The 27,424-nt window shown below is 38.0% G+C and overlaps 1 protein-coding gene across 1 annotated transcript; it reads right to left on the bottom strand.

Moving 5' to 3' along the window:
* Positions 1-332: 332 nt before the first annotated feature.
* Positions 333-27,112, bottom strand: LOC146655665 (ATP-binding cassette sub-family C member 2-like). Its single transcript, XM_085428160.1, has 32 exons — positions 26,593-27,112; positions 24,712-24,888; positions 17,676-17,816; positions 17,458-17,595; positions 17,156-17,278; positions 16,783-16,838; positions 16,442-16,697; positions 16,102-16,289; positions 15,607-15,784; positions 14,878-15,132; positions 13,524-13,589; positions 13,228-13,365; positions 12,998-13,144; positions 12,834-12,918; positions 12,660-12,726; positions 12,210-12,336; positions 11,413-11,589; positions 10,918-11,085; positions 9,253-9,436; positions 8,884-9,019; positions 8,640-8,742; positions 8,335-8,554; positions 5,349-5,503; positions 4,317-4,472; positions 4,035-4,234; positions 3,793-3,919; positions 3,575-3,676; positions 2,455-2,598; positions 1,428-1,586; positions 1,171-1,337; positions 720-914; positions 333-613 (listed from the first exon to the last, which is right to left on the bottom strand). Exons 1-32 carry the CDS (start codon positions 26,635-26,637, stop codon positions 484-486), a joined length of 4,710 nt encoding a protein of 1,569 aa, XP_085284286.1. The 5' UTR covers positions 26,638-27,112; the 3' UTR covers positions 333-483.
* Between the last annotated feature and the right edge of the window lie 312 nt (positions 27,113-27,424).

Raw genomic sequence — 27,424 nt, forward strand, 5'->3', positions numbered from 1 at the left:
TTCCCGAAGCCTAATATTAGCCTGTTTTATCCATTCCAAAGCCAGTTTTAATAGATGGATGTAAATGGATGCAGAGGCCTGATCAGTATTAATTGATTTCATTATTTGATTTTTTTAGTTCCTGGATATGCATGTTTGTGGGAACCTGATCTTACACAGGCAAGATGTTTGCATGTTGCTGTCATATAAAAATACAAATAAGTGCACAATCATAAACTGATAACATTGTGTCAAAAAAAGAGTGTTTTTTTTATTTAAAACCAGTTAAGCATGATTTCAGAAATAAATTTTATTTTTCACACATAAAATGTGTTACATATACAATATGTTTTCCCTATGTTTTTCCCTATAAATACAATACATATGTCAGTGTTTCTTTACATAAACGTAAAATCCAGTCTTCACAATGTAACCTACAAATAAAACACATACACAGAAAATTGTGGCCGTAAATCTTCCCTAAAAAAACAGTATAAGTAGACATTATAAATTTGTGTTGCTTTCTAATGTTATCCCAGCATCTTTTGCCATGGCGTAGAAATGACCTTCCTTTTCAAGCAGGTTGCTCGGCGAATCAAATTCCACTACTTTTCCAGCATCAAGCACCATTACCCTGTTGGAAAGAAGCACAGGATTTAATAGTAGCCCACTGAGAAAAAACATTGTCATGAATTCCAAAAATTTCATCCAAAAATGTTAAGGGAAAAGGTATAACTCACCTAGAGCTGTCCATGATACTGTGCAGGCGGTGGGCGATGGTAAGGACTGTGCAGTCTGAGAACTCTTTGCGGATGGTGTTCTGAATCAGGTTGTCTGTCTCCAGGTCAACAGCTGCCGTGGCTTCATCCAGAATTAGGATACGTGACTTTCTCAGGAGTGCTCGAGCCAGACACAGCAGCTGCCTCTGCCCAACACTGGAAAGATTGTATTAAAGTATTGATATCTCAAGAGGGTTTATGCAAAAAGCACACAAGGAACTCATGTGTATATGAAAGTTTATGCATGCATGTTTTTTTGAAAATTGCATTAGGTTTAGACTAATGAAGTGTGGAAAAGGTATACATCTAAAGAATTTTGCAGCTTATGTGCCAACATTCCCTAGGTTTGAGTTTGAAGTCATCATCATTTTCAAATGACCACAGAGGCCGTATTGTTAATTTTATTACCCACCTGAGGTTTTCTCCTCCCTCTGCCACTTCATGCTGTAACCCTTCCTGCAGCCCTGATACATAGCTCTTTAGATGAGAGAGCTCCAGCGCTCTCCAAATCTCCTCATCGCTGAACTTGTCAAATGGATCCAGGTTCATCCTCAGTGACCCCGAGAACAAAACGGGATCCTGTGCACATGGGATTAAAAATGTCAGTGTATTTTTTTAATAATATACTTAATTCTTTGACAAGGTTATTGTCTATATTGATGTGTATACCTGTGGTATAATCGTGAGTCTGTTTCTCAGGTCATGCAGGCCTATTTTAGAGATATCTACATCATCAATGCGGATGTAACCTTCAGCAGCTTCAATAATTCTAAACAGGCAGTTGGTAAGACTTGATTTCCCAGCTCCTGTGCGACCGACAATACCGATCTGAATGCAGTGAGAGAAAACACATAAGATCAAAATAACAGCTGGCACATATTTGAAAAAAGTTTTCATAAACTGTTGTCACAACAGGTAAAGAAAAGGCATTAAACAATGCTGACTGTAGATAATTCCACAACATAAGGAGCTATATCTTGTTCTTTTATATGTTGTTGCAATACAGACTGTCTTTTCTAATGTGTACTTTGACTTCACTGTATTCAGGGTGTTCACATTGTGTCCACTTCACATTATCAGTATGTCATTTGACATTTTATCCTAAAGATAGGCTAGTTACATATTTGGATATCACAGTTGTTTATAGTATAGAGTGATGTACAACTAAAGACACAAGCTGACAGTTTACATTATTTTTTACTGTTTGTTTAAAATCAATTATTGTCATTACTGTTTGTTCTGTGGCTTTTTTTTTTTTGAGTAAATAATTAACAGACTGGACTGTAAAACATCAAAAAAACTAAAGTACAGAATGTCAGTGCTTTATAGGACAAAGTTACATTAAAATACAAATTATTTTTTTTCTAAACTCAACTAAAAATAAACTTAAAGTCTACCATCTGTAAGCTACACTTGAGAAACCGCTATTATTTTAGAAGCTAGTGATAGAGGAAAAAAACCAAGCTATAATTTAAGCAACCTCCATGCAAAAAACAAGAATTTTTATAGTATTTGAATCTGTATCTCGTGTGAAAAACATATTAGATATTGTTTTCTATATCTTGATCTATTTGATCTACGAGGTTACTCTGTAAATCATTAACATATTAATAAATCCTGCATGAACTTTATACATGCATGCTCTCTCTCTTTCACTTTGTCTCTCTTTCAGATACACACACACACAAACACGTACCTTCTCAGTGCTGTCGATGTCACAAGTGATTCCATGCAGCACTAAATCCAATTCGGGTCTGTAACGCACTTTGTAGTTCTCAAATTTCACTCTTCCTGCCTCTGGCCACTGCTGTGGGGGCCGAGTGTCAGTTACCCAGTCAGCCTGTAACAACAAACACAAACAGAATAAATGAATCTTAGCTAGTCTTGATAACGTCTGCATTATTATGCAGACGTTATCAAGACTAGCTAAGATAACCACTAGAATATATCTTTTCTTAAATTGAAGCACTCACATATACATACAAAGATATTATAGTAATATCAAAACCTACATAAACATGCATTAAGCAACAAAATTTCAACATTATAGTTGTATTTGAATTGCTACGTATTTAAACACTTATAACCTGTTATTGTAATGTACATAAGAATGTCATAATAAAACAAATGTTGCCAATACAAACAAAGTCAAATTTCTAACATAGTTTATTTAAATATATATGGCATGTTATATAAGTCTGACCTATTAAAAGATTGTCATTATTTGACCTTGAAGAAGAGATCCAGAGTAACTTGATATTTAGAGTCCCCATTATTCATTCCCTATATATCTAAATGTTGTCAGCACAATCAATGGCAGTAGCTGTGGTGTTTATATGGTAGTATTATATGTTGACCATATACACCAAAGATTCTAAGGCTTTTTGTCCATTTTCAACCAATAAATCATTGAGTTGTCCTTGAAGACCCTGGTGGCCGTAAGCCATATTTGAGTGGATTGTTAACATGATCCCACTGTAAACTCAAACAACAAAGTTTAATCAAAATTCAGTCAAAACTTCCCAGCTGTCATGTTTACAGACAGAACGGCAAGCATGTAAATGCTACAAAAACACATAACCTCTTTGGCGAAGGTAACAATGTGTCACTACTCAAGATCAGCAGCTAAAGCCCAGTGTACGTGTACGATATTGTACTAAATTGTATTATTATTATTATTATGTTTTTATCCCCGTTGCATTGTGGTGCTTACAATCAACTAACAACCTGAAGGAATCTTGAAATTCATGCCTTATTAAGATAACAGTAGAGTTTCATCTAATAAAGAGAATTGTCATTAAAAATCTTCTACATACCTCATTCTCAAGCTCAGTATATTCACTCACTCTCTCCACAGCTACAATATTGGTCTCCAGCTCTGAGGTCATCCTAACCAACCAGTTGAGGGTCTGGGTTACCTGCAGAACAGTGTAGAATAGACGTCAGTGTTTAAATTATTGCTGGATTTTAGTATTACCAAATACATAAACAGTGATGAAATAATGATAAAGGTATGAGTGTTTTAATGGCTCACATTAAGGGCATATGATATAGACAAGCCAACCAGGCCACTGTCAATAGAATCTCTGGAAATGACAGCAAACAGAGCAGAAAAAAACACCACCAGGTTTCCAACAAACTCCAGACGTATGGCCAGCCATCTGTTGAGTAAACAAGTGAGTGAAATGTCTAACAGTGAAATGTTAGGGTCAGTTTTATGAGCAATTTACATCACATGCTTCTCTGTGTTTGCAGGTACACCGTTGAATATCTGACCTGTTAGACACAATCCACGGGTAGACGCTTTTGAGGTTTTCATCTATAGTTACTTCATTGTGTTTAAGAAACCTTTCTTGATGCCTGTAGGCTCTTATCACTGACAGGCCGGACACCGTCTCACCAAAGTGAGAGTATATCGGTGAGCGAGACACAGAGTCCAGTCGCCGCAGCTGTCTTGAAGTGGCGACATAAATGCGCTGGGTGTAGAGAGAAAGACAAAACAACATTAGTTTCCTATTCTTAGTTAGTTAGGCAAATCTTCTTCTTCTTTCGGCTTACCTGTACAAAGAAGTAGATCACTGCCAAAGGAATGATGACTATGGCAAAGAAAGGGGTTGCCAGGCAGATGACAAATAGCGTCCCCAGTACACCCAGAAAACAGAGGAGCCAGGAGCGGACGGAATTAGGAATGGCCTCATCTATAGTAAAAATATCCTTTAGGATAATAGTTGGAAAGTTAGTATTTATTAAAACACAAGTCAAGTACATTTTTATCAATAAAGTGCATGTAAAAAAATCAAAAGTAATATTAAAAATGGTGAAATTATAAGAGCAAAAAAAGTGTTAAATAACACAACAAAACACAATACCTGCTGAAATGAGGAACTTGGTGCAAATGTCAATAAAAGGAGGTGTTTTTTGTGTTTTTTTAATGGTTTATCCACCAACTTTTTTGTGTACTTTGAAATTTGAGGCAAAGTTGGTATATAAATATATATCAAAAGCTAATTAAATTTTTTGTTGATAAATAGAATATAGTAAGATCAAACTGGTCAAAGACTACTCAGCACACTGGAAGAGAGAAGGTTCTAGAGCTAGATGAGAGGATGACGTCCTAAAAGCAAAGGTTTTGTAAAAGAGTTTAAAATAAGTTTTCACAGCATGAAAGTGTTTTTACAACTGGAGCTGCATCATGGCGATCATAGCGGGTGGGTAAAACAAGATAAGAACACAAGACCTTTGGTTTTTGTTAGACGGGTTAGATATAAACCCTGTTATATAAACTGAACTATGACTCATAACACTGCTTTCAAGCTACTCAGAATACATTAAAATAATCTAATCCTGATTTTTTTTTTACTCTAGTTTCTACTAACACCTGTACCAATTCCAGACAGACCAGGGTACATTCTTGTATACTTGAGGAGGCATTTGGGAAGGACTGTATGCAAAGGTTTAAGCAGAACTGGGGAACATTCCACTTCTATTAATTTTGAAAAATGGAATTAAAAAATAATTGCATCTTGTACTTGTAAACATAATAATGAAATCTAGAAAAGGAATGATTAAAAAGTGAAATACAAATGCTACCTTTGCAAAGCGGTTGACCACTCTTCCAATAGGTGTGGTGTCAAAGAAAACCATGGGAACTCGCAGGATGTTGTTAAGCAGTTTTGAATGCAGGATACGAGATGCATCGACAGAAGCATTTGCTAGGAGCAGTGTGCCGACGAACACTAAGAGACCTGCAGCAAAGGTAGGAGGGTTTCTAAATTATTCTATACTCTTCACAAAGAAAAATCCACTTTGAATGGAACATTAAACATAAGACTCAAGTGTGCTTTTTATGCCATTTGCAACAATTACTTGTACAAATTCTAACTGTCTAAAGTTAACTGGATTGGACCAAGTTTGAAAAATCAAATATTCCTAATGACAAAGTTTAGCTTGTAAAAAAGGGACAAATAAAATGACGAGGTACAAAATTTCAATGTACACCCGAGTCTGTCTGTCTTATGCAGAGACAGTTACCTTTGTACATCTTAAAACACGATCCACTAGTTACTGCTGAAAATATACCCCTGCATTTAATAATTCAGGGAATAATTACTGTAGTTGTGTTCTCTTTTATTCTGAACAAAAAAAAAACAAACACACACACTCACAGACACCCACTCTAAACCCTCTTTACACTAATTACCTGTTAGCTAAATACTTAAAGTTCCTAAAATTAGGCCCCATGTTAGCACAAGCATTATTCTGAAATGTTGAATAGGGCTACATCAATTTAGCTTTTTCTTTTATGGTTTTAACATCACTGAATTTGAAATGAGATATTTTATGATTTAAGTACTTGAAGAACTGCAAGCCTTCAAGTTCTACCACAATTTGCAATTTGCAAATTTTATACACATCATTGAATAATATTTTAAGTCCAGAATATCCCAATAACTGTCTACTGGAAAAACCCAAGTATATCTACAAGCATAAGGTAAGCATATGATTGTACAGTATAAGATAAGCATAAGATATTATTGAGAAACAGATTAACTATTTAAATTGTTATAAAATGAGTTGCATATCGACTGGACACAATGTTTCTTTATTATTTTAATATCCAGTCAAACAGAAAGAAAATCTTTACGCAGTATAAAAAATACTGTTAAAGTGCAAATAAAGAAAGAACAAGAACATGCTATAGAAATTATGTGTTACGTGCTGTTCCCTTGTGTTTGCTTCCTCTTTCTTCTCTCGTCCTCTGTGCTCTTCTCTCACCTTTTTCACTTATGTACTTACTCCTACTTTCACAGATGCGTCTGCCACTGAGCTTCTATTTAGAGGAAAAGGCTCTTGCTATCCTTCGCCCAGCCCAAGCAGCTTTTTAGCATCTTTCCTATTTTCCTCTAGTTTCTTATACTATGAGTAGTTTAGAGACGGAAATTCCAGGTCTCTCGCCCCATTGTGTTGCTTCCACATCTTTGTTTCTTTCGGCCAGGCCTCCGGACATTTAGTTTATTTTATTTTCTGTTCAAATAACACAGCTGTTAGTGAGAAACTGAATCTCAGGTGTGGCATCCTCTGTGTGTATCACAGTTACTGAGATAAGTTGAAGCCTTTATATGAGTTAGATTATTAAATGAGAAAATGAACAGACATACGGTCTGTATAGCCCACTTAATAACATATCATATATCTTGAGAAGAAGCCATTGGAGATCAAGAAATGAAGCTGGGGGCAGTTGTCATGGCAACTTGATCTGATCATAGCATGGCTGTAGGAAGAAAACGGTCTTTGATAGGGGCAACAAGACCACAGGATTTAAAATTGAATACCCAAATGACTCACAGCTTTAATACTCTATGATTTGATTGCCTTATTACTTACATTACTGAAAGCTTTGCATTGTCCATAGACTGATGATAAGCTAACTGTCATGGGTTTTTAAGAATTAAGAATCAGTATGTGGGAAAATCAAATATAACAAAATTTGAGTGGTTGAGCTTTGTTCATCTCACGGGACTTCTTCCCGTGAGAAGTCACATGTTATATGTTTGACTGATGGGAAGACCTATGTGCAAGAAAGAAAGAGTAGTAATTAATATGGCTGTCTACGCATGTGTTAGGATCCTAGATTTTTGGGCCATGTGCTTTAAGTTTGATGGTTTTGGCTTTGAATTTTATTTCTGTTTTGTGAAGTTTTTATGTTCTTGTCCTAATGTTTTCTCTCTTTTGAGTTTAATCTTATTTCCCTTGAGCTCCCAAGTTTTGTTATTTATATTCTTAGTCCTTAGTTCTGTAACTATCTCAATCTCATCTTCTGTCCTTGTCTGTGTTTTGGTTTGGTCTGTGTATAGTTCACAGGTTTTTGTCAAGGTCATAGTGTATACCTGTTTATGTTCTTAGTTTATAATATTTTGCTGTCAGGCAATATTTCCTGTCTTATTTTAATGGTCCCTTGTCTCTTTTGCGCTATGTTAAGTTTTGCTTACTGTCTTCGGTCACTTAGATTCCTCTCAGCCTTGATTCCTTGCTGTGTACTTATTGTCTGAGTCTCCCTCTGGTCTTTGTCACATCAACTAGCTTTCCCTATGTGCATGCTCTGGTTGTTTGTAACCAGTAAGTGTCTGATTCACGTTTAGCTTGTGCTTTGGTAGTTTTGTATTTTTCTCCCTGAGTTCCCGGTAATAAAACTGTTCAGAGATTAGTCCTGTCTCTGTATCTGCAATTCGGGTCCGCTCTCTGCCAGCCACAGACTGACACATGACAGCATGAGCCCCAAAAACTCTTGATCACTATAAGTCTGCAAAGAAATTTCTCAAAATATTTACTCAAATTTACTCATTTATACCCATCTAGTTCTTAAATATGACCTCCTGATAAAAACTATAGCACATATAAAAATATACAAAACTGGATGTTTAGGTTGTATCTAAACCATGATAATAATGATTTAATAATTTAATAATGATCCCAAATTTTACGGTGGGGAATTTTTCTTTCTCCAAGACATACAGTTCCTTGAACTTAATTAACATGAAAATATTTGCAAATAGAAAAGGATTCAGTGTTCAGTTACCCTGAGCCACTCCAAGAGCTCCGAACACTCCCACCCTTGTGTCCCTCTTCCAGGAAGGGTATGTCATGTTGTAGTACTCCACAGAATCACTGGTCCAGTCACTCAGCCACAAATTCTGACCGATGAAAGCAGCGTTTTGGATGAAGTAAATCACGAAAACCATGGCAGAATATCCCCAGCCCATGGCTCGCAGGTACTGCAGGAACACTGCAAGCTTCACCTGGAAATCAGCGCGAGACGGCACTCAGGAAACAGGCTATCATTTGTTGTAATCTTGTGCTATTTGTAGAAAAACATTGTGTTACCTGTCCTGTTTCCATAGTTTCCTTCTCTATAAGCTTCTGGCCTTTCTTTGGTTCATCAGCATTTGCAGATTTTTTAATGGAAGTATTTCTTCTTAATCTGACACTAAAAAAGGTGAGAAAAATGATCTGGTAAAACATGATTAAATTATTATATATTGTCCATATGTGTTGCACATTCTGCTAAAGGTGCTATTTGAGACAAGCTGTTTCCCTGGTTTAATCTGCAACTTTAACAAGCTCGAACCTGCCATTGCGCTGGCTGCGGCGGATGCTGTTTTCTCGCTTAAGTGTAAGTGATACAGTGTCCTCCAAAGCACCGTCAGGTTGGGCATCGTCTCCACCTGGGATGAGCTCAAAGTCTTCTGCGTCCTGGCCCTCACCTAAATTAACAATATACATGGTGTTTTACATATGTGGCAGTAATTTATGGTATTTGGGTCAATATGTGAACAACATCAACACAAAGTATCCTTAAAAGATGAGAAAAGAAATGTAATTAATTAATTCATATTTGTGATGTATAATTTTAGCATAGATTTTGGTTGTAAAACTAACAAAACAAGCAATGTGTGCAGATCATATTCCTAATATACTAAGAAAAGGTTGCAATCACCTGTTTCTGAATTTCTCTGATTGCTCTGCTCAGTGGCATATGTGTCGAGAAACTTAGAAAAAGCTCCTCCACTGGCACGAAGGGTTTCATAGGATCCAACTTCAGAAATGACTCCATTCTCCAAAACCACTATTTCATCCACGTATGGCAGGAAGCTTATGCCATGAGTCACCAGGATACGAGTCTGTATGGTCAGAGATATATGAGACTGAAGTTTGAAATCACAAATTACTTAAGCCAAATAAATAAAAATATTCATATGTACTGTATTGTATCGGCTATCAGATAAAGAAGGTGTCACAGAAGTAGTAATAAAGCATATTAATTAAATTTAAAGTAGGCATTAATAAATATGTTGAATGAGATAGTTATTATTATTATTTTACCATAAGAATAAATATACCTAAATTCAGTTGAATCAGTTTAAGTTTAGTTTCACTCGACAATTATTAGAAGAATTAAATATACACCCAACAATATTTTAAAAAATTTAACAAAACATCCAAACTTTTTTATCAAATGGTATTTTAGAAAAATTATAAAATAGTGCATATGTTAAAAAAAATTCACAAATACACTATTTTAAAACTGAAAGAAAACAAATTGCAGTTCATAGATTGAATTCACAACAGTTGGTTTAATCATTTAAAATCATTTAAAAAGTTATCAAACTTTTGTGATATTTTCTATCATAGTCTAAGGAGCTTGGAAAGAAAAACGTCTGGACTTCTTTAAGTTGCTTGAAGACGTTTCACCTCTCATCCGAGAAGCTTCTTCAGTTCTAGGGTCAAATGGTGGAGAGTCCCAGATTTAAGCCCTGTGGGAGTTTCCCTCCAAAGTGGGACAAAGGACCCCTTGATGATCCTCTACCTAAACACATGAGCCAAGGCATAAAAACAGGTTTAGGTCACTATCAGCCAAGGTTTCGGATAAACAGGCTGTAAAACCTCGCCCCACCCTATCATGTGATTTCCTGAGGTCAAATGGCCCAGGATATGAATGGGCATTAAGGCATCTGGGAAGGGTCTCAGAGCTGGATTATAGAAGGCAGAAAGTTGGTGTCGTAAACCACCGCCTTGGTTCAAAGATGGCCGTTCACAGTGGACATAGATGGCTTCTTTCACTCCTCTTTCAAACCATCTGTCCTCTCTGTCCAAAATGTGAACATTGGCATCCTAAAAAGAGTGACCTTTGTCCTTTAGATGCAGATGGACTGCTGAGTCTTGTCCCGTGGAGGTGGCGCTTCTATGCTGTGCCATGCGTTTATGAAGTGGCTGTTTGGTTTCTCCAATGTAGAGGTCTGGGCATTCCTCGCTACACTGTACAGCATGTACTACATTGTTAAGTTTTACAGTGTTTTGGAGTTTTGTCTTTGGGATGAACCTGGAGAAGTTTCTTGGATGAGAGGTGAAAGAAGTCCAGACACTTTTCTTTCCAAGCTCCTTAGACTACGATGACCTGGTTGACTGAGAACCTTCACAGACAGAGTTGACTGGTGAGCCTACAAAACAAAATTTTATATAGGAACAAACCAAAGGAACGAACACAGCAACTTTTGGTTAAAAAGTTTTTTCCATTACAAACTACATGCCCGGTTTCCAAATAATAGCTATTTTAAAGTGAAATATTTAATGTTGATCACAATACAAGCAGTCAAGCACAAACCTTGTTTTTAAGTATTCCATTGGGTCCAATAACCTTTTCAAAGAGATGCTTTCCTACGTGAGAGTCCACGGCAGACAAAGGGTCATCTAATAGATAGATATCAGCCTGACTGTAGGTCGCTCTGGCTAAACTCACACGTTGCTTCTGACCCCCTGAGAGGTTGATACCCTGAGAAGAGAAGAAAGGAGGGGAAAAGAAAAGCAGAGGCAAAAATAGGTTAAAAAAAACCCCACACAGAGCTTCTTTTAAATGCAAAGAAGCTTTTCCTTCAGCACAAGAACAACATTTCAATATAGCATTAACCCTGTAATGCCAAGTGCATCATATTTGATACATGAGTTTTTCAGACATCTACATTGTAAATGTGATTTTTTTTTATTTCTGAAAATATCACCAATAAATATTTTACAAACAATAAAAACCATATACATAATCTTTATAAAGATAAAAATATTTGTGTAACCTAAAACTTGAATAATTCAAAGTGCAACTCACCTTCTCTCCAATCTCAGTGAGGTCTCCTCCAGGCAGCAGCTCAAGGTCTGGGGCAAGAGCACAGGCCTGTATAACTTTTTTGAACCTCTCTTCCTCATGTGGAGATCCAAACAAGATATTATCCTTCAAAGTGGCATTTTGAATCCAGGCTTGCTGTGGCACAAAAGCAAGAGAACCCTGGAAAGAAATACAGTGAAACTCATTTGCTGATGTCTAACCAACCTTTTATTTTGCCATAGAAATTTTGGCATTCATGCAGTTTTTCATCCAGAACAAATGTTACACTGGCTAGGAGGAAATAATACCTGAACTAAAGATACTTGTGTAAGAAGGAGACATACAAGGAACTGTTATTACATTTCTCAACCTTTTAAAGATTTAAAAACACCCTAAGAACTGATGGTTTAGAACACAAGTTTCATTGAAATCTTAGGGTCTGTACATTTTAATAATGTATGTTCTGCCTTTTTTTTTTTTTTAATATCTTTGCTCTCTTCAATAAAGTCTTTTGCTCTTTATTGTATTCTGTTTCCAGTTGACTTTACTGACTTCTGTTTATGGCAATTCCATACTTTTACTCATCAAATAAACCCAGAAAATCATTGATCAAGAATAATGTTCTTTACATTTAAAAAACAAATAAAAACTTTAAATAAACAATAATAATCTCCCGATGAAATCAGTTTTGAGGAGAAATAAGAAAAGGCTCTTCATTTGATACACTAAAGAAAATAATTGAAATAAAAGATTTTTTTTTAACGCACACTGTCAGATACAAACGGGGAAAAAGCCATTACCCTAATGTTGATAAAACCTTTGGTACTGTGCATCTCTCCAAGGAGGGCTGACATAAGAGACGACTTTCCTGACCCAACAGCTCCCACTACGGCAACCAACCGACCAGGCTCAATGTCCAAATTCACACTGGACACACATAATAAATATGGTCATTACTGTAAAAACAGTAGGAAAAATACAACTGTGTTTCATAAATGTGTGGAACATAGTGTACCATTTGGATAAAAAAAGCACGCAGTGATTTGCAAATCATTTAAACCCTACGTTTAATTTAAACTAGGACACAGATGATGTTTCATATGTTGAAAACGAAAAATTTGTGTGAACTTTTAAACATATCCTGAGTTTGAATTTAGCCAGACAGGAAAAACTTTTAAAAAGTGCCTGAAGCAACATCTCACAGTTAATTACGTTAACTAGTAACTTTTTGATGACCAACACAGACATACTCTTTCAGCAGAGGCTTTGCATCTTTTTCCCAAGCAAAGGAACCATCACATATGCTCACAGCAGTATCTAAAAAATGAACACAGACCAAGACAGAGCTTAACAGATGATAAAAACTGTGACTAAGCTTCAATCTTCAGCTGTAGAACAAGTGCAAATTCTAATGGTGAACATACTGAAACTGGGGTCTTGGCGCACAATGTCACTGTCGATGTCTTCCCCTGCCAGAAACTTCTCCAGGCGCTTCTTAGACACTGCTGTCTGAAAATTCAAAGAACAGGTTAAGTTTGATGTTATCACAGGCTTGATACATGTGCGTGATGTAGCTCTGTTCACTTACTTGTACAATGGAAGCAATGAGCATGGGCAGCATGGCAAGAGGAAATCGGAGGATGTTGAAGAGAGAGATGGAAGTAAAAGCTTTCTCAGCAGTTAACACATTATCCTTGCTCACACTAACAAATACTGCAAACGTGGCCAGAGAAACCTGCAAGTACAGACAGTTTAAGAAAAAAGGTTGTTTACCATTGGAATCTAGTCTCTACAATGACATCCCTTCACAGAACTCACCAGAGCTGGAGCAGAAGTGAAGATAAAGGTAGACACGGCTGTCAGGTAGGCAAACTTCTTCATGACTTTTAGTTCTTCCCCTCTAATGTCTTCCACCTGCTTCTGGAAGGATGGCTCCCAAGCATACAGCTTCAGAATCTGGTGGGAGACAAAAGAAAAAGACAGTGAGGAGGCAGTGAGGCAGAAGGAAGCACTTATGGTCCAAGTTACTGAATGCAGTTTCATGAAGCATCAAAGCCTTACATGTAAGGAAGGCATCTACATACACCATAGATACACTGAATAAGGGAGCTCACCTTGACCCCGTTTAGAAGTTCATTCATGATTTTCATTCTCTCATCTTTAAACTTCATGTTCTCTACCTGAAAAGAGACACAATGTAGCTCTTTAAACAAGCAATACAGAAAATTAACATTAATAATGCAGACTTTCAGCCTTGATTAAAACATTAAACAAATTAATCATTAAGTGTTTGGAAATTAAAGCCATTGATATTTATTGTAACTCAAAGTAAACACAATTTCAAATATAAGGACTGTTTTAAATAAATGGACAATCATTTCTTTAGTCCACGGACGCCAAAGTCTATAACCCATGGACATCACCAAATGCTTTATTTCCGCCCTTGAGATTGTCTGCCAGGCCACGCCTGAGCCATCTTCAGTTTCTCACTGTTTGTGACTCTTTCTGCCTTCAGTAGGTGAATAGCATGTTCTATAGGGCTGACAGCAGTTGACTAACTCAGCCATTGAAGAATATCCCATTACTTTGTCTTTAGAAATTCTTGATATGCTTTGGATTATTACCCATTTGAACTGAACCAGTGTCAGTCATTCGGTTTCTGAGCATTTAGCACTTAGAATAGCCCTGTATACCTAACAGTTCATCACGCTACTTTCATGACCAGTCACATCATCGATAAACAGTAGCAATCCAGTCCCACTGGCAGCTATGCATGCCTATGCCATTGTCTCCATCATGTTTGGCTGATTTCTGTTTCTCTACTTCTTCATTTGATTTGCCGTTTTTTGTAAACCCTCTTAACGGTAGACTCTAAGTGACGTTTTTTTCCTACCCAAGGAAAAACAAATGAAGTTCATATGGAAGTTTATTAAGGAACATTTTTAGTCACACGTCTATCTGCTTCCCAGGTGTTTGGTGGCTAATCAAAGCTTTACATCACTTCTACTTTCTCACACTGTCCAGCTCATTGCTGACATCACTGGTCTAGTCCAATCATCTTTCAACACCTCTATTACTTGGGTTCCATCCAAGCCTCCATCTTCATCTCTACCAACAGCTTCTAGACCCCCGTGGGTCCTGCCCTAATTCCTATTACCACTGGGTTTCCGTTCTTCTGTGATGGACTCTCAGATTCTAATCGCTGAATAGCTTAATGAAATCCTATATATCAATGAATCATGTTGAGTTCCTTCCAATGAGCTCTGCTTATTGGAGTATCATTTTGATACTACTATACTTACTTTGGGCCTCTAAAAAAATGGGGACTGAAAAAAAGATTCTTGTAATGCATGCAATAATTTTGTTAAGCCTCTTGACTTAAACCTGAAAGTCAAACCTACAAAAATGTGTGTCATTGTTCAGACACCTATTGATTGTACACAGAAATGATTTGGCAGCTCTGCTAACCTGGAGTTTTCTGGCCTTGGTTGCCAGAAATCCATTGATTGGAACCATTAACACCATGACTCCCAGTCCTGCCAACACAGAAGGCCCTAACTCCAGCCACAGGAAAACAATGGATATGATGATCTGCAGAGGGCAGGACCACAGCAGGTGGATAAAGTTGGTCACATCATTGAAGCGCTGGGCATCTGCTGACATCAGGTTCACCGTTTCCCCTACTGTTGACTCCTTACGAGTGTCATTGGACACCACTAATGCCTTAGAAAAGGAATTTAAAAAAGCATATCAGCCAAAAAGTGGCAGGTACATGAAGTTTTTGGCAATGTTAGAATGAGTATTTTCTTCATTTCCTGGTATATAAGAATTGCAAGAAAAATGTAATAAAATATAAATATATATATTAAATATATATTCTAATTGCATCATAATTCGTCACAATTAAGGTGAGGGTTGTTGCCAAAAATGATTTTTGAACTCGTAGAGTTAATCAATCAGATCATTAGTGAAAGTATTACTGGCAGAGCAGACAGATTTATCCTGTAAGTGATAAGTATGTACTCGTGCTGATGAAAGCGATTTTTAACTAAAGCATCTGACAATTAACTTAAGCAGAAAGCAATGACTGGTAATTTATGACTTCTGATATGTTAAAGTAATTTATATTACGTAGTCTTTGATTTTTTTTACACCAAAGTCAAACAAAAGTCATTCTATCAATCCCGTTTGTTTTACCTTTTTGTACACAGCAGCCATAAGTGCAGTGCGAACCCTCATGCCCAACACAAAGCAGCGCTGGAAATACTGTTGCAGGGTCAGAGACTGCAGCAGAGCCACCACCATCAGCAACACTGCATACAAATAGCCCTCCCAGGCATATCTGGATTTGTCCTGAGTGAAGGAGATCATCAATCTAGGGGAAAAAAAGAAAACGTATGGATATAGCATCTCAACACTTTCTACTATGTGTCCTTCACTTTTTTCCTGCTTCCTTTTTAACACTTATTTAGCAATTTTCTCTTTCCATTCAGGCACTCCTGTTATCAGTTGTTTAAACTGATCAATAAATAGTGAATAGTTAACCCAAAGGCTTTGACAATGTTGATTTTAAAAACCTTCAAGGACAGCTAAATGGATTTTTAAAAATGTTTACATGGGCAACAGAAGCAACACTGTTCTTATGTGTTTCTGTACTTTTGATTCTGTAATATTTTGCAATACTTTACTCACTTAAGGAGCTGAGGACTGACAAAGGTTAGCACATCTTGCACAAGTTTGAAGAAGGCAGATTCGATCAGAATCCATTTAAAGGTCTTGTAAAGGGTGGCAATGAGCCATGAATTGGGATAGTTCTCTTCCTCCTTGTTTTTGTCCTTTTTCTTTTTCTTCTTTTCATCTTCCTTCTTCCCCCTTTCCTCCTAAAGGAACAGATTGTTTAAGCACAGTTGATGAGATTTATTCAGAAAAAAAACATAGTGATGTTGATTAGTGGTGTTAATGAAATGTGTTTGGACTGTAGCTCAATATAGTGTACATGTGAGTGGAAGTGATTTTGATTAAATGCTCTCACCATCATTAGTACATCCTGACTGACTCCTTTCCCCAGACTACTGGAAAGCCCATTTTGCTGTGGGTCTTCCTGGGCACTGTCTCTGGTTTTAGCTGATTTGTTTTTCATCTTGTTCTGGAAGCGGACCCTAGCTGCATCCAACTCAGGCTTCATGAAATGCTGGAAACGCTCATTGATGAAAGCAGTGCTATCACTCTCATTCAGATCCCACATGTCCTCCTGAACCAGAGGTTGTTTGTAGCCTTTTAAGACCATACTGTAAAAACAATGAGAACTTTGAAGACATGGAGCACATATGTAGGTGCTTGTTAAGATTCCGACTATAGTGACCTTAATGTTACCTGTTTAACCAGTTGAATGTGATTCTGCTCAAAAATGCTGCACCTGCTTCAGGATTCTGTGGATAAAAAAAAAGCGCAATATCATATCATATCATATCATATTTAACCCCCTAGGGCCTGGCTTCCACATATGTGGACATCACATTTTGGGTTGTCTAGACCAAAATACTAAATTTTGCTCTCAGAAACCAAGTAAAAAAAAATCTGGTAATTCTTTGTTTTTACATTCATCAGGTCCCAATCAGCCCAAATAGCAAAGAACGACTGAAAATGTGTGCCATGAAAGAGTTCAGGTCTTAGGACGTTAATATATGCTTATGAACTTAATCCTCTGAAAACAAACAAACAAAAATGAATAACAAATAAAGGGTACCTTTTTTATAAAGTCTTTAGCTTCTGGGGGGATATCAGCCACAGTAGAAAGAACTAATGAAATCAGTTCAAGCCCAAAAGAAATGTAGAAAAGGCTGAAACGTGGGACATCACGGACCTCGCCCTAATTGCCAAAAATGAGAGAAAGAAAAACTTTAAAGGGTCCCGAAGATGAAAATGGTGTGTTATGCAACACATGGAGAGCTAAAAGTCAATCATATCAAGTTATTGCACCATGTCTGAGTAAATCTACTATTTGTCTTCTACTTTAAATCCAACTTGATTACATGTCTTCACTCATACCAGTCTGAGAGCCTCTCGTAGGAGGGTCTGGAAAGGAAAGATGTCACACAATACAAGGAGCAACCAGAAGAGGAAAATAGAGGCAGAGTCTATTGCTCCTTCCCGTCTTAATCCTTCATGGCAAAGCAGGACAAGGATCTAACAAAGAAGACACATCAGAACATAAAAACAAATCCTTTCAAATTTAAATAAATAAATATAAAGGTTGCTCAATTTACCCATGTGACTGCAAATAAAACTGGATTTGCGTAGTATGCAGCAGCATTTTCTGAAGATTGGTCACTGTTTGGACCAAAATCTTCTCCTAGTGTGACTCCCAGGTGTGCTATGGCCGTTAGGAACAACAGAGACGCCACAAGCTGAAGGAAGAAAACACAGACCAGACATGAGAATAAATCATGTTATTTTATTTAAAATGCCTTTTCATAGATTTTAACCAGTACTGTGTTTTTATGTTTTCATGGTGTGGGATTATAATATTATTTTATGCCATGTTAGACCCCTAATTAAAGATTGTGAATTATTATGTAGTTTTAGTTTGCATTATTCTCCTGAATTAGAAGAAGGTGATAACTATTGAATTTGTTAAACTGATTTGCATTACATTAGACTGCTGATTTATTCTGAATGAATGATATTGTTTTATGATGCATTATACTGCTGAGTTATAAGAAATACTGTTCGCAGAAAGTCATCGCCTTATTTGTCTGATTAGAAGAGAACAGAACATACTGGAGAGGTTTTCTGCCCCATCTCAGCAGGAGCAGATAAACAGGGAGCCAAGGTCGTAGCTTAGGCGCCGTGTGAGAGAAAGAATGTGAATGTTTAGGCTTTTATGATAAGGTGGGGGCCACTAGAGGCTATAAGAGTTTGATCAATGCTCCACCATTTTGAGATCTGATGCTGTCTGCGTACGGTGTCCATCTTCCACGTGTGTGATCATTAAAATCATCGTTTGACTCAACCCGGCCGGACCAGTGTTGTTATTTTGGTTTTTCCTCTTGTATCCATCCCCAATATTTGAATCCGTAACAGTTTGGGGGCTCGTCCTGTGGTATTGGGGTGGAAGTTGGAGGTTTGGACAGTCCGAGGTTGTCGAACGGACGGGCACGAGCCAGTGGTCTGACGTGAGTGGGCATAAGCCGGCTTATACGAAGGTAAGGCACTACCTGTTGAATCGATTTCCAAAGTGTGCCAAATTGGACATGATAAAATTAAAGTCTACTCACTGAAATTACTGGTAGATGTCTGTTTTGATTTTGATGAAAAATCTCATGAGTTAAAGCAGTTAGAGGCTGCTAAGCAGTTAAAGCAGTTAGAGGCTGCTAAGAAATTGAGTTAGAGGCTCAAGTAGTTTGATAGGGAATTGGTCATTTTGTAAGTTAGAGGCTCCATTGGTTATGGTTGGACCTGAGTTGGTCATTTTGTGAGTTTGAGGCTCCATTGACCACTAGGTTGCACCTGCCTCAGTCATACCCTTGTTTTGGGGGGTTGACTTTTGTTTTAAAGTGTTATAAATTATTATAGGACGGCAGTTAGAGGCTGCTAAGAAGCGCAGTGCTCAGAGGTAACGCTTGCCAAGGCCGGGGACGCCTAGGCCTTGTCCTCTTTGAGGGATAGTCAGTTGGTAACTGTGGAGCTTGGGGCACTCCAGAATAACTAGTGGTTGCTCAAGCACAGGTACATGTTAAAATTCATAAGCTCATGTTTAAAAACCCAAAAAGGTTTGATCAAGCACGAATTTCAGCACTAGAGGTGGTGTAGTAATTTCATTTTACTTAGATAAAAGGCATGCTTATTTCAGGGTCATGCCGAATTGAAATTTCACCTATAGGGGATCTTCTTTACATGAATTGCATTTGTCACAGTGAGTATGAATAAATGACTGAATACAGTGAATTTTCTTGAGGGTGTGTTTCTAGGGATAATTATTACTGGTTTTATACATTCAAATTAATGGAGGATTGTGGCGGAGAGTGTGGAGAGAGGACGTGAAGACAGCTTTGCAGCTGCTGGAGTGAGTAGCTGTGTGTGTGAGACAGGAACTCTGCATGCCCATAAAAGGCAACTGCCTGACTGTGTGAAATGTGCACCAAGAGAGAGAGAGAGTAAAATCTAGGCAGATGAAGCGAATGGATGTTTTCAGAAAAGAAATACTAAGCGAATTTTTTAGTGTTTTAATACAGGTGGATTTCTCTCAACCTGGAAACCTGAGTACAGCGGCAAAAGCATAAACAGAATTGGGACGACAGACAGGCCAAGCTTTGGCTCAAAAGTTTACAGCTTGACCTCTCACTTTGTCCCCACCCGGAAAAGAAGCTTAAAGGACATCTTCTCCTCCAGTTATTGGTTACCATCACTGGAAATTTTCAGGCAAGTTTTTGACTGAATTGTTATTGGCACCATGTGTCCCTGAATCTCACAAGCAAGCTCTAACTCCTGGCTGAAGACATGGAATGCTGTTATTTAAGGTGGGAAATCAAATTTTGGGAAACAAAATAAAAACACACACACACAACCAAAGAAACATATAAGAAAGGCACGTGTTAGAGAAATGCCTCGTTTGAGAAAAAAGTTAAAATAACCCACCTACAAACGCACACACACGCAATGAAGAAACAGCTTACATTCATGAACACGTGAAGATTTTCCAGCAAAGTTAAAGCAGCGATACTTAACATACACCTGTTGTTAAATGATAAAGTTTACCCACTACTAACAAATAAACTCTCTGGGTTGCAGGACAACAACTTAACTTTAAAAAAAAAAGGGACACTGGTCTGACCAACCAGTGATGACACGACAGATTTAGTGGTAAAAAGATTCAAATTGTGACATGTTTTCTGCTGATTGATTAATACAAGTGATTACTGAATGAAAGAAAATTCCTTTTTGGGTTTTTAAACATGAGCTTATGAATTTTAACATGTACCTGTGTTGTCCTGTCAACTTGGTGGGTTATGAGTTGATTATATAGTGAGAAAAACCAAAAAAAAGGGGGAGAGAAGGCTGACACAGGGCCTGGCCCCGTTGTTTCTCCCCTCTCTGAATAACACAGCCAACACAACATCATTTTCCTGTTCGTCTGTTTTTGTTTTGTTTTTGTTTTTTCTCTTTATGCTTTATTACAGGCTGCTTTGTCGGCCCGGAAAGCCGAGGCTGACCTGGACTCCTGCTCTCCTCTACCATCTTTGATGTGACCCTGACCAAATGCTACAGCAGCTGGACCCACAACAACAACCTGAAAATGTCAACACTGCTGCAGGAAAACGATCTCATGCAGCGGAGACAGAGAGCGTTAAACCCAAGGCCTGTTTCACTACACGGGGGAGATTTCCAGACAGCTTCAGCTGACAGAGCTGTGACGAGACGCCCATTAAGCCCAGATGAAAAGTGAGGGCGAGCAAAAGAATTCTGACCTTAACAACTCTGCATTAAAACTGTGCAGGACAGTGACGGACCAACACGGATGATCGGGCGGCAAAAAGGGCGTGCCAGAGACAGGAGAAGTAACTGAGGTCAGGAGGCACCTCAGAATGGACAAAAGCACAAGAAGAAAATAAGCTGCAGGCACAGGTGTCGGGGCTCAGCCAGGAGCTGACCTCTGAGAAGAGCCGAACAGCAGAGCTGCAGAAGGCCGTGGAAGCAAAGCAAGAGAAACATCAATGGACTTCAATCTGACTTGTACGGAAAAGACTCTGAGGTTTCTGCCCTCAGTAAGAGCTTAAGGCATCAGAGCAGAAACTGAGCATGGCTCAGGAGGAGCTGGCTGATAATCGAACCCATCAGTCAGGCTTGGAGTCCCAGACACAGGACTTGAAATCAGGCCGGAGCTACTGAGAAAAAAACGGTACTGACTTTAGGATTAGTAAATGTCCACAAACAATTCACCCAGCCTGTAAAAGAAGGGTGGATGTTTTGTCTTGCTTTGTTTTGTTTTTACAGGAACAGAAGGATGACAGGGACTGAAGGGGGAGGCTGTAGCTTCACATGAGTGTGAACTGCAGACTGAACCCTTTGGTTGCTAATTTTGAGTTACTGATGTTTGCATTAAGAATATTGTGTTTTAGTAGCTGTGTTTCGATTAATATATCACATTATATTGTTGGGAAGGTTAAATGCTAAAGTGAAGAAAAGCTTTGATTTCACTCATGACTGAACATGTTATTATTAACCATAGCGGGCCTCTGTAAAAAGTCAATTAACTGTTATAGAGGGGGGGGAAAAAAAGCCAAAAAACTCTATTAATATCTATGGATAACAGGGAAATGGTAGGCTTGTCACATTCAAAATGGAGATATGTAATAATAAACACTGGTCCCCGTTTTTTAGGTGCTTTCTTGAAATAGTCAGCAATTTAAAAGTAGGATAGAACCGACAGGGGCATGTGCTGAGAGGTGGTGCTGCACAAGAACAAAACCAAAATAAAGAAAAATTATTGTGTTTAGCTTTGATAAATTCAAATTAAAATGTACCATTACACTCAGAGGATCAATATGAAATCAAATATATGCTAATTTTGTATGAAGTAGGCTACATGACTGATAACTGTTCTGTCCTGAGCTTTTGTTTTTACAGCACCCACTTGACCACACCAACAGTTTCTCGCCACCAAAAGGGGGTACTTGCAAAGAATAGGGAGGAATATCATCAACACTGGGAAAAGTAAGCCCCGAAGGGGGTGATGACACCATAAATTTCATTTATGGTCAAATTCTCAAAATTTGACCCCAAACATGAAAAATTCTTCAAACATTTAGAGACAGAGTGGAGTTCTAGATAAACATAATGTCGCAAACCAAATAAGGATGGAGCATTGGAATCGATAAGATGGTGAAATAACACGCAGTAAAATGTTGATCGTGTTGATTATGTTTATTCCAGTGTGCAGAGCAAGGTTATTATCATTAACGAAAACTAACGAAATAACGAAAACTAGAAGTGAAAAAACATTTTCGTTAACGAAAATAAAATAAAATTAAAAAAAGGAAAACTAACTAAAACTGTAATGAGTGTTCACAAAACTAACTAAAATTAACTGAATTTATAGCAAAAATGTGTTTAGTTTCATTGATGTGTGCGTGTCCTACAATAGTCAAGGGTGAAAATGAAGTTTAGTTTCCAGATTTTTTCTTGCTGTCTCATTATGCCAGCAGGTGGCCAGTACGTTAGTCGAGTCGTCTGTGTTGCTGCTCCGTCCACGCACAGAATCATGTCAGGAAAAGTCGGGAGAAAGCGCCAGAGTCCAATTTGGGATTACTTTGAATATGACTGTGTTTTGGATAAAGCAAGTGTCTTGTAGTGGAAAGACACAAATTATGAGGGACATTTCTAAAGGGAAAAAATCCCACAAACCTTAAAGTGCACTTGAAAAGCTCACACAAGAAGGCTAACCTAGCTTACCTAAACATATAACTGAAACTAATCAAAACTAAACTGAAACTAAGGATTTTCAAAAAAATAGAAACTAAACTAAACTAGCAAACAATTGGTAAAAACTAATTACAACTGACAGAAAATTGAAAATCTGAAGTCGAAACTAAATAAAAATAAAAACTAATGAAAATTGCAAAACTATTAAAACCTTGGTCCAGACTAAGATGGCGTTGGACATCTTCAGGGCGGAAAAGGGTTGGTGTGACCAAGGTGTGGTTTGGCTTGTTGTATGTATATTTCAAGATGATATGGCTCTGGGTGGACCAGTTACCAAGGCATGGAAGGAGGACGGACTCATTAAATAAGGAGAAGGAATTTTCTGGGATTGGAGATCCTCTGGGTGAGTGATTGACTAAAATAAAATAAAATAAAAGCTATTTTTCATTATTGATTGGTAATAGATTGATAATTGGCCACATTTACAGCTGTATTGACTTGTTGTGGACGTAGTCTACTTCATGTTTAAGCACTCTAATTAACAGATTGGAAATAGTGACATTAAAGGACAAGTATGCAGCGCCACTCTGTCAGTTACCAGTGACGGTGGGGCTCAGTGATGAATCAGGTGAGCTGGATTCATGGCTGAATCAAAACAAAGCTTCCCCTGCTGTGGTCAGTAAGGGAAAAACAGGGGGAAATATAATTTAAAAGAGGCATTTATAAACGTTTATGTGTGAAGTTTATAAACGGGACAAAAGGGGGTGTTTTACTGTTATTTCAGCATCAGCATTATCGTTACATCAGAATCATATAACAAGCATTGCATTAAAAATTGCTTGAAGCTTTATTCTAAAGAGCTCAACAGGGGGACTGTGGGATTATAATATTATTTTATGCCATGTTAGACCCCTAATTAAAGATTGTGAATTATTATGTAGTTTTAGTTTGCATTATTCTCCTGAATTACAAGAAGGTGATAACTATTGAATTTGTTAAACTGATTTGCATTACATTAGACTGCTGATTTATTGTGAATGAATGATATTGTTATATGATGCATTATACTGCTGAGTTATAAGAAATACTGTTCGCAGAAAGTCATCGCCTTATTTGTCTGATTAGAAGAGAACAGAACATACTGGAGAGGTTTTCTGCCCCATCTCAGCAGGAGCAGATAAACAGGGAGCCAAGGTCGTAGCTTAGGCGCCGTGTGAGAGAAAGAATGTGAATGTTTAGGCTTTTATGATTAGGTGGGGGCCACTAGAGGCTATAAGAGTTTGATCAATGCTCCACCATTTTGAGATCTGATGCTGTCTGCGTACGGTGTCCATCTCCCACGCATGTGATCATTAAAATCATCGTTTGACTCAACCCGGCCGGACCAGTGTTGTTATTTTGGTTTTTCCTCTTGTATCCATCCCCAATATTTGAATCCGTAACAATGGGAAAACAAACTGAGTTCTTCCCTTCAAGGTTTTGGAGAACTGATAACAGATGCCTGCCTTTCTGCTGAAATTACAGAGTGCAGGAATGACACATCTCTTTGTTCTTCTGGTGTGGATCTCTTGGCCTTTCCACGAATGAACAGCACATACACAGTACATGCATTTATAATAAACTCACAAACCTTATAGGAGAATTTTCCTTGCATGTGTTTGTACAAAATGATGTACAAACTTTAACTGCTGAACCTTATCTTACATTCACATTCTGAAAAAAAGTGTTTAAAATGTCGACAGAAAAGACAATTTTTCCATGTTAAGGTCCAGATTGCAGATGCGTGGTGTAAACAGTTGAAACCAAAAAACAGGCAGCTGAGTTATAAAATTAAGCATTTGTGTTTTTGATGGGATGTCTTTATCAGAGAGTATTTCTTACCTGTTTGCAGATGTAAAGCTTGGACAGGTGCTTTGTGTTTACTTTTGGCCTTCTAAAGAGAGGCACCAGGTGCCACGGGGCAAAGAGCCACAGGAAGCCCAGAGGTATCCAGACAAGAACTGTCTGTTCCACACATACTGGGATGTCTGGGTCTGGTCGCTCCAGATATGAAGCATTCTGAAGGGCACATACACACACACAAACACACATGCATCACAAAATCCTGCTGGCAAATCTCATCAATCTCCCACCAATATTAAATCACAGGCACAGACTCCGTTTATCACAGATTAAAACGTTTAATGTGTAAAGTTATTTTTGAAAAAGTCTAGAAATGGTTCGAAGTTTAACTATCGTCAGACCAAACAGTTCAAACTAGAAGTATAACATGGTAGCTTATGTGAAAAAAGCAGCAATCCTTACCATTTTGTGTTTTCTTTTTGAAGGTGGCTAACAGCGATACATAACTCTTTTAATGGCTAATGTATTACTGTATTGAAGCAAACATCATGTGACTGAAGCGACACATATCTGAATGTACTTTAACAAGTGTTTTTATTTAAAAATCTATAATAACACAGAATTAAAGCTGTGGCCGAGTCACAGGTTACGTCATGTCCTAGTGATTACTGGCCTGTCACATATTTACTATGTGTAAAGGGGAGGAAATGCTGATGCTGCTTATGATAAAATTCTGTATAAAACTTAATCATCTATTTTTCTGTATTCTTGGAAAATCCACTTCATGCTTCCTATGAAAAATAGGAAGCACAACCTTCTATAATGATAACAATGAACAGCTGTTGGTCTTCCATGGTCTCTTGTGTTCTGGGGGCCTCTGGATGTCTGGAGTTTTGATCTCCTCCATACCCGCTTCACACCCTGGAGGACGGGGCTGTGGCCCCCCCACACTCCCTAGCAGATCATTACATGGAGAAACCTTTGGAATGCAAGCATGCTGATCCACACAGGTATGCACACATGGGTATTCACAGACGCGGACTAAAGCTTTCTTGGCTGCTGCCTCAAAGCACACTGTGCGCTGTCTATCTTGCGTGCTGCACAATATCGTTTATTATTTAGTAAATATTGATATCTATGACTAGCTAGTTTATTGTGATGGTGCTTTGTTTTCTCTATTATTATGTTACTCTTTGTTGTTTGCTGTCTCCTCTGTTTGTTTTTTTTGTTTGTTTTTTTTTTTTTCTCCATACAGGTGACCCAGGAGTTCTTTTTTTTTTTTTCTCTCTCTCTTCCCCCCCCTTCTCACCGTCTCTTCTCCCCTTTGGTTTTCTTTCTTTCTCTCCCCCTCTTTCTCTCATTCATTCCCCCTGTCCTATTTATTAAAAAAAAAAAAAAAAAAAAAAATGACAAAGGATGAACTGAAGCTCTGCCATCACGTAATGTCGCATACTGCTGTTTCTGATGTCATTTAAAGAAAAAAAAAAAAAAAAAAAAAAACAAAAAAACAATGAACAGCTGTTCATTATTGTGTAATCTTTCTGACAAAGTCTTCAATGTATGCTGCCTTTTAATCTGTCTCAAATAGGTTAGATTTTCTCTCTTGTCATACAGTAGCATAGAAAGAAGCACAGAAAGGACTTCAAACATCTGGCTACACTATGACATCAGCGGGTTTCTGGCATGATGTTTTAAGATATTGTGTCTATCTTTTGCAATTCTCAACTTATTTTCCAGACAATTTACTTTGTAGGTTACTAAACATATGTGTTTGCATCAGCTTATTGAGTGATTTTCAATCTCAAGAGGCTAAAAACACTGGAGGCCACAGTGAATCAATTTACCTAAATTCTTCAAGTTTTCCTCAATTCTTAAAAGTTACTTTTTTACTTCTTAGTTATTTCTGTTTGTTAAACTCACCCAAAAAATGGACCCACAGTACTCCTCCAGAGCTGCCGCACACATGCTTTACAGTGATGGCTTCAGTCGACCTCAGCTGACCGGACAACCCGACGCCTCTCACCCTCTGCTCCGCTACTGCCGCGTTTGACTCAAATACTGCTGCTTTCTCCTCTGTCCGCCCACACTCCACTGACAATTACAGGATGTGGCTGTGAAGGACTTTGATCCATGAAGCTTTTAAGCTGAAAGAAAAAGTTGCTTATTCCCTCTGCAGAGAAAAGACACTTATACTGGATTGGTGTAAAGAATAGAAGAACTGATAGTCATGTCCCGAATGCTGATTTCTTTCTTTTTCGGCAGATGTTCTTTAGTTGGATAACAGTGTCTTCAAAAAGTCTACTACAGCTCTCCTAATGAGCCACTGAGAACATCCAACAGATTTAGCAAAGTCATTGAGCATCGAGCTTTGCACCAGCACAAAGACACTCCTCCACACTCACGTGTTTAAAGTTCAACATGTCGTGCAGATGGGTTTCTCACAAAAGAGAAGGCCTTGCATAAGTCTTACCATGCAGTTTTTGCAGTGTTGGGGGACAGCCCACCAAAGGGCATGTGTTTCAGGAAAGGGAGGGAGTGGTCTCATTAGACCCCTTTTCCTGTTATGTTTCCACTTCTCCTCAGCACGTCTTCACTGTCTTCTGAACCGAGACTCATTTGTGGAACAAAAGTCAGATTCAATCGGATCAAAATCAATTTGATTAGATTTGGGTAGTCATGCATTTGAATGAGGCTGCTGAAGGTTGAAGCTGCTGAACTGTAAACAAGCTGCAGGCTGACAAACTGCTAACTA

The sequence above is a fragment of the Rhamphochromis longiceps genome, linkage group LG13 (assembly GCF_057381845.1).
Source record: "Rhamphochromis longiceps isolate RC_006_pf linkage group LG13, R_longiceps_female_GT1.1, whole genome shotgun sequence".
In the NCBI taxonomy this organism is placed as follows: domain Eukaryota; kingdom Metazoa; phylum Chordata; class Actinopteri; order Cichliformes; family Cichlidae; genus Rhamphochromis; species Rhamphochromis longiceps.